Here is an 8,847-nt window from a genome sequence, read left to right as displayed (position 1 = left end):
GCTTAGTTGTTTGATGCTGTATGAGACATTTTACTGCACAATAAAATGATTACACGTTGGGCTTAGAGGGCAAACTGTACGATTTTACTTGATCTGTAAGACAATAAAGAGACCAAACAGTACGAGGAGTTATAGTGGGCTACTGACTGACATTACATGAATGCAGATGGGCAGTAATGGGGAACTTATTATAAATTAATTTGTATGTGGTCGTCACGTTATCTGTCATTGATTTGGGCTACAGCGTAAAACTTTATCTAGCTTCATCTAACTAGTTATCAGGTGACCAGTCGGCAAAAATTCTTGTTTGGTGCTGAATGAGACATTTTACTGCACAACAAAATTATTACATGTTGGGCTTAGAGGGCAAACTGTAAGATTTTGCTTGATATCTATGTTACCTGGCTGATGGGGCACGGGAGAAGCAGCCTGTCAGCGACCATGCCTGCTATCTGAAGACTCGCGACCGCGCGAGTTCACGTGACAAAGGAAGAGAGATAGGTCGGATATGCGTGCGCAAGGAGGTGGCTCATTTCGGGGCATTGTTTCAGTCGTTTTTAATGACTCAGGTTTTCAAAAGATCATTTCAAAACCGACCTCAGTAAAATCTTAATAATATTAATAATAAAAAAAAAAAAGTTTCAAAAGGGCATTTTCGTTGATAAAGGGCAAACTTCCTAGTGCTGTAGCACCACCTAGGGTCTATGTAAGCACGCCTATGAATGGGTGCGCAGGTGATCTGTAAATACCGTAAAACTCCAAATAATAGCCCGGGCTTTTATTTTCCCAAATCACCAAACTGCACCGGCTAGTATTAGAGACAGGCATCTATATGAGACAGGCCCTTAATTCCCTTTACACAAAACTTTTCCTCTGCAAAGATGGAAAATATTATCGAATTAATCATTTCAAACACACTGAATATCTACCTATATGACTAGGCTATCTGATGACAATTACGGATCATCATTCATTTAGTGTTGAGATGTTGTTCATTGAGTGAGATACAGTAAGATCCAAATAGCGGGGATAGCCAGAACAGATGAAACACGTTTTAATTAAACGTAATCTACAAAGAGATCGTATCACACTGAAAGCTCATATTTTGTCACTAGCAAATAGCCTATATCGGTCCTTTGTCAAATACAGTTGCATTATCAGCCCTGACCAAAACCGTTATTGTTATTATATATTATTTATGCAAAAGTGGAACGTGCTTAATGTTTCATTCTCCCTCCTTTTCGGCACGAATGAAACAGCATGAGAGAGCATGAACCATATTGTTTCTCCCGTTTTGTATTTGCCAAATTTGACAACAGTCTACATTCAAATCATAGCCTACTTCCAGGCGTGCGGGAACATATTTTTGACCAGGGGTGCTGAATAACAAAATAATCATGGATGTCCGACGATTTCTCCCCCAGCATATGATTCTAATTTAGACAGCTAAATACGCCATTTCACCGCCGTGTATAAGTAGGTCTAAGAGTGAGAAGTTTTATAATGCCCTGGGCAGCCACATTCCACTGCAACTATGCGCAGCACTTGCCACTCCGACTCATCAATAAAAACTGCGCGCACACAGCAGTCCCATAGAAGCGCACTTTACATCATTAACCTATTTCAGTAGGTTATATAGCCAGAGAATGTCCGTAGACAGGCTTTGATATAGCCTAGTCTAAGGTAAATTCATTTTCTGACTTTTTTTCTCTTTATCGCCATGGCATTTAGAATAAAGAATAACGTTCGCGAACCGTTCTGGTTTTGTTGCCAGCATAAAAACAAGCTTACCATCGGCCTATCCACAAATTTTAAACACAAGTCGGACATACAGGCATAGTTCATATTGGAAAAAAAGTGTTATACAATTTGGAACTCTAGCTTTTCCCCACCGCAGACTTTTAATGCCATCTAATCATAACATGCGCAGTCTGCGCCATACTTAAGCCCAAATCACACCCAAGATTCGCAACGAGATGAGCAGCAACTTGATGCAACATTCTAAAACCTTGCAACTGTGACCAGACATGTGAATGCTTTGCGACGGCTTGTAACGACGTGCAACATCTAATTCACACTGCTGTAACCTCCTTTCGTGTCATTGCGAATCTTTAAACAGATTATTGTTCTTTGAGTCTGACGGGTTTTAGAAGATTAAATACAACCCGAAACTAAAAAACAGACCAGGCCTCTACTGGAGACCGGCCTTTAACCCAAACCTGTAGCCAGGCCAGGCGTTTAAAAGAGACGGGCGTCTCTTAGGGACTCTGCGATTATTTGAAGTTTTACGGTATGAATCAATTTTATTTAATTACATGATATTTATTTTTATTTTCATACTGGATCGCACAGACAAGTGTTTAGTCTTGTTGGAAAGCCCCACTTCTGCTCTGTCACACAGTTAAGGTTTCATCTCGCTGCGATGAACAGTTCCGGAGCAATGTAACAAAGAATTCAGGCAAAGCAGCCTGCCTCTGCTAGCCTAGAAATCTAGACGTCTGGCTCGCCAGACTATGCCTCTGCCTGACCAGCTATGGCAAGAACCACATGCAGTCAGCAAATTATGTATTTATAAAGTAGCTTAGGCTAGGCCCTATTAGCCTACTTGAAGCCATCTGGAGATATGTGCCTAATATGCTTGCATTTCACCCGAATTTTATCGAAATATTCTTGTAACAGCGTTCCCGCGGGCATCCGATTATTTTTGATCAGCCCCACACATCAATGTCAGAGCCTAGGCTACCTAACAAGGACAGCCCAACGCAGCTCACTTGGCTATGATTCATGACACATTCTAACATCTTATTAGCATTAATGTTCCAACTCATCAACTCACCTGTTACTGAGGTTAAGTAGTAGGCTAGCCTAGTCTACTGTCACCTGTTACTGAGGTTAAGTAGTAGGCTAGCCTAGTCTACGGTCACCTGTTACTGAGGTTAAGTAGTAGGCTAGGCTAGTCTACTGTCACCTGTTACTGAGGTTAAGTAGTAGGCTAGCCTAGTCTACTGTCACCTGTTACTGAGGTTAAGTAGTAGGCTAGCCTAGTCTACTGTCACCTGTTACTGAGGTTAAGTAGTAGGCTAGGCTAGTCTACTGTCGCCTGTTACTGAGGTTAAGTAGTAGTCTAGGCTAGTCTACTGTCACCTGTTACTGAGGTTAAGTAGTAGGCTAGGCTAGTCTACTGTCACCTGTTGGTACTGAGGTTAAGTAGTAGGCTAGCCTAGTCTACTGTCACCTGTTACTGAGGTTAAGTAGTAGGCTAGTCTACTGTCAGTGTTGTTATCAGATGACTTGAATTGTCCCGCTGCTGCTGCTGCTGCACTAGCCTACTCACGATGTGATCACAACCGTGGGCTACACTTCCTGACTGGGCCAATGGTCGTAGATAGAGTGCAGTAATTGGTTCAGTCCCTGCTTTGCAAAGTGTTGTCGAAAACGGCAGCAATTCTTTTTTTTTTACTTTTCACTGAACGGAGCTGGGGGGGGTAGCAGGGTGGCCAAGCTTTGACCAGTGGTGGCTGTGGCCCCCCCTGGCCACCACGTAGCTCCGCCCCTGCCGTCCACAGTTGGACATGTGCAGGTGGTTACTGTTGCCGTCCACAGGACATGTGCAGGTGGTTACTGTTGCCAGTGGTTGCTGTTGCCGTCCACAGTTGCTATCTGTTGTTTTCTCTCTCGGCAGAAGGCGGGACATGCGAGGTGATTGCTGCTCACAGGTGCTGCAACAAGAACAAGATCGAGGAGCGATCTCAGACTGTGAAGTGCTCTTGTCTCCCGGGGAAGGTGGCAGGGACCACACGCAACAAGCCTTCCTGCGTCGACGGTAAGTGGGACAGCACTCACACAAATGTGTCAGGACAGTCGGAGGAGCATTCCGGAAATAAAGACCAAAAAAGACTTTTTTACCCAGCCAGGCATGTTTTAAACACAAAAGCACAAACGGCCTTATGTGCACTAAAGAGAGTAAACAAGGGGGCCTTATGTGCACTAAAGACAGTAAACAAGGGAACAAGGGGGGATTATGTGCACTAAAGACAGTAAACAAGGGAACAAGGGGGCCTTATGTGCACTGAAGAGAGTAAACAAGGGAACAAGGGGGCCTTATGTGCACTGAAGAGAGTAAACAAGGGAACAAGGGGGCCTTATGTGCACTGAAGAGAGTAAACAAGGGGGGACGGTGGTGCAGGTGGCCGCACCACATCTGGGTACCAAGTGCCCATGGAGACCCACGTTTGTTTCCATGGAGACCCGCGTTAGTTTTATTTGGGTACCAAGTGCCCATGGAGACCCACGTTTGTTTCCATGGAGACCCGCGTTTGTTTCATTTGTGTACCAAGTGCTAGCAGCCAGACCAATGGATACCTTGTCTTAGCTGAATTACTGAAGCTAAGCGGGTGTGGGTGTGGTTAGTACTTGGATGGGAGACCTCCTTGGAAAACTAGGTTGCTGCTGGAAGTGGTGTTGGTGGGTGGCCAGTAGGTGCGCTATATAAGTCGAAGGTATTATTATTATTATTAAGTGCCCATGGAGACCCGCGTTTGTTTCCATGGAGACCCGCGTTTGTTTCCTGATCCCAGTCTCTGTCTCTCCCACTCACTTCTGGTCACTCTTCATGATGTCATATGAATAAATGCAAACATGAATACATTTCTATTTTTTCAATTTAATATCACTTATAGAGCGCCAAAACATTGCACATGTCTCATGGCGCTTTACAGAGTGTTAAACCATCAGAGAAGGCCCATGAGTAACAACAATAAAGGCCCATGAGTAACAACAATAAAGGCCCATGAGTAACAACATTAAAGGCAAAGCAGCCACAGACTATACTTCAGAAGGCACAAACAAAAGAGCAGGTTGGTGGTAGTTCAGCAGATGCAATAGCACATTCTGGTATGAATGAATTCATTTAAACGTGTGCGTGCCACAGTTTGATGTAATGCTTATAAGCTCATTTATATTACACAAAAAAGAGCAAAAACTGAATCCTAAAAGTGATTACTAGGACAACAGAGCCTAGTGAATTATTCCAGCAGGCATATTAGGGCTACGCATATATTCCACCTACTAAATCCATGCCGCATTCCATATTGTAATTTAAAAGAAATGTGAGGGTTATGCTAATTCAATTGATTCCAGATGCAAAAGCAGGCATATGAAGCAACATTAACCTTCACACACAAGCCAGCAGACTAAGGAGATTTGTGCAGCAATGGGGAAACGCACCGGCTGTGTTGATCTGGTGAGGCTGCTTCTCCTACTGTCTATTTCCATATGCTGTGCTGAAGCTCAAACAACTTCCTCCAGGTTTGAACATTCTGGTGCATTGACTGATGTGAGTAGATGGATACGGCATGCAGTCGGAGACGGAGCCAGGAGCTATGGAGGGTTTTTCACATGGTTTTGAACGGCTGGCACGCTGGGTCACTACTGCAGTGTCTCGTCCCAGAAAAGTCCACCTCCCCGGGCCGCGTGTTATTAATGTTCTGTCCTTTTGAGTAACGAGCTGGGGTAGGCGTGCTCCGCAGGGACAGAGCTACCAGCCTGCACCACCACCACCACCCCCACCCCAACAACATCCACACTGCCTGCAGTCTAGAACCACCACCACCCCCACCCCAACAACATCCACACTGCCTGCAGTCTAGAACCACCCCCACCCCAACAACATCCACACTGACTGCAGTCTAGAACCACCACCACCCCCACCCCAACAACATCCACACTGCCTGCAGTCTAGAACCACCACCACCACCCCAACAACATCCACACTGCCTGCAGTCTAGAACCACCACCACCCCCACCCCAACAACATCCACACTGCCTGCAGTCTAGAACCAGCACCACCCCAACAACATCCACACTGCCTGCAGTCTAGAACCACCACCACCACCCCAACAACACCCCACCCCAACAACATCCACACTGCCTGCAGTCTAGAACCAGCACCACCCCCACCTCAACAACATCCACAGTGCCTGCAGTCTAGAACCACCCCCACCCCAACAACATCCACACTGCCTTCAGTCTAGAACCACCACCACCACAACCACCACCACCACCACCCCAACAACATCCACACTGCCTACAGTCTAGAACCACCACAACCACAACCACCACCCCAACAACATCCACACTGCCTACAGTCTAGAACCACCAGCACCACCACCCCAACAACATCCACAATGCCTGCAGTCTAGAACCACCACTCCAACAATATCCACACTGCCTGCAGTCTAGAACCAGCACCCAAACAACATCCACACTGCCTGCAGTCTAGAACCACTACCACCACCACCTCAACAACATCCACACTGCCTGCAGTCTAGAACCACCACCACCACCACCCCAACAACATCCACACTACCTGCATTCTAGAACCACCACCCAAACAGCATCCACACTGCCTGCAGTCTAGAACCACTACCACCACCACCCCAACAACATCCACACTGTCTGCAGTCTAGAACCACTACCACCACCACCTCAACAACATCCACACTGCCTGCAGTCTAGAACCACTACCACCACCACCTCAACAACATCCACACTGCCTGCAGTCTAGAACCAGCACCACCCCAACAACATCCACACTGCCTGCAGTCTAGAACCACCACCACCCCAACAACATCCACAATGCCTGCAGTCTAGAACCACCACCACCACCCCAACACCCCACCCCAACAACATCCACACTGCCTGCGGTCTAGAACCAGCACCACCCCAACAACATCCACACTGCCTGCAGTCTAGAACCACTACCACCCCCACCTCAACAACATCCACACTGCCTACAGTCTAGAACCACCACCACCACCCCAACAACATCCACACTGCCTGCAGTCTAGAACCAGCACCACCCCAACAACATCCACACTGCCTACAGTCTAGAACCACCAGCACCACCACCCCAACAACATCCACAATGCCTGCAGTCTAGAACCACCACCACCACTCCAACAATATCCACACTGACTGCAGTCTAGAACCAGCACCCAAACAACATCCACACTGCCTGCAGTCTAGAACCACTACCACCACCACCTCAACAACATCCACACTGCCTGCAGTCTAGAACCACCACCACCCCAACAACATCCACACTGCCTGCATTCTAGAACCACCACCCAAACAGCATCCACACTGCCTGCAGTCTAGAACCACTACCACCACCACCCCAACAACATCCACACTGTCTGCAGTCTAGAAACACCACCCAAACAACATCCACACTGCCTGCAGTCTAGAACCACTACCACCACCACCCCAACAACATCCACACTGTCTGCAGTCTAGAACCACCACCCAAACAACCACCACCACCACCACCCCAACAACATCCACACTGCCTGCAGTCTAGAACCACAACCACCACCACCCCAACAAAATCCACACTGTCTGCAGTCTAGAACCACCACCACCCCAACAACATCCACACTGCCTGCAGTCTAGAACCACCCCAACCACCACCCCAACAACATCCACACTGCCTGCAGTTTCCCCACTCAGTGGGTGTCTGAAGTAAACACAGGCTGCTGAACGTACCCAACTGTGCCCATGAAGGGGTATTTACCACTAAAGGGGTATTTACCACCATGTGCCTGCACATGGGATCTACCAGGGACCCCTGTACCCACCGTAGTTACTCAGATGCAGCTGCAATCATAGGCTAGTGTGGCAGCAGGAATCCCAGACATGGCCAAATTAAAACAAACATTAAGTGTGTCTCGAATATAATTAAAGTCCATCAAAACAGCACTGACCTATACCCAACCGAAACATTTTTGTATCACACATATCTAACTTCTTCTATAAAGGCATGTGGCTTTCAGTATCACACACATAAAAACAACCTTTTTTATAAAGGCATGTGGCGTTCAGTATCACACACATAAAAACAACCTTTTTTATAAAGGCATGTGGCGTTCAGGGCCAAACACACACAGTTTGTTTCTGTCTTCCTTCTGAGACAGAGCAGCTCAATAAACTGGATGGATCAACAGAGGAAATCTTGCCTGAGGCATTGCAGCCATTGACTTGTTGTAACCTTGGATACATTTAAACATAGAAGCTCACAAGTGAAACAAGGTTCAGAGAGGCATTATTTACTGCTTTCACACCACTCTGTTCACAACTGCTTTCACACCACTCCGTTCACAACTGCTTTTACACCACTCCGTTCACAACTGCTTTCACACCACTCCATTCACAACCTCTGGACTCACATCCAGATGTGCTCAAAGATCCTTCACGCAGCAAATTGCACTATGCAATGTTTCATTTTGATTTTTGGTGTAGACATGAAATCAGTTGAAAAGCCTGATTAAATCCTTTATATTATAGTGAAGATTTTGGTTGTTATGGAAGATGTCCCAGGCATACATCAACATCACACTTTATAGGCCTACATCTACATCACATCATATAGGCCTACATCAACATCACATCATATAGGCCTACATCAACATCACACTTTATAGGCCTACATCAACATCACATCATACAGGCCTACATCAACATCACACTTTACAGGCCTACATCAACATCACACCTAATACAGTAGGCCTACATCAACATCACACTTTATAGGCCTACATCTACATCACATCATATAGGCCTACATCAACATTACATCATATAGGCCTACATCAACATCACACTTTATAGGCCTACATCAATATCACATCATATAGGCCTACATCAACATCACACTTTACAGGCCTACATCAACATCACACTTTATACAGTAGGCCTACATCAACATCACATCTTATTAGCATATGTCAACGTCACACTTCATGGTGAAAAATGTCCCAAACTCACAGACAAAAATCAGAAAAGGGATTT

At 46.0% G+C, this 8,847-nt stretch overlaps 1 protein-coding gene across 1 annotated transcript in view; it reads left to right on the top strand.

The window, feature by feature from the left end:
- Positions 1 to 8,847, top strand: part of LOC143114314 (chemokine-like protein TAFA-1) — a 108,068-nt gene that overhangs the window by 97,104 nt on the left and 2,117 nt on the right. Inside the window, exon 2 of the mRNA XM_076275844.1 lies at positions 3,683 to 3,823. Within this exon, the coding sequence (XP_076131959.1) occupies positions 3,683 to 3,823 (141 nt within the window). The remainder of the gene's footprint in view (positions 1 to 3,682; positions 3,824 to 8,847) is intronic.

This window comes from Alosa pseudoharengus, unplaced genomic scaffold (genome assembly GCF_046254945.1).
Source record: "Alosa pseudoharengus isolate Yale_2024_CS ecotype anadromous, Long Island Sound unplaced genomic scaffold, YU_APseudo_1.1 YU_APseudo_1.1_scf_9, whole genome shotgun sequence".
In the NCBI taxonomy this organism is placed as follows: Eukaryota; Metazoa; Chordata; class Actinopteri; order Clupeiformes; family Clupeidae; genus Alosa; species Alosa pseudoharengus.
This window is presented reverse-complemented; position numbering and strand designations above follow the sequence as displayed.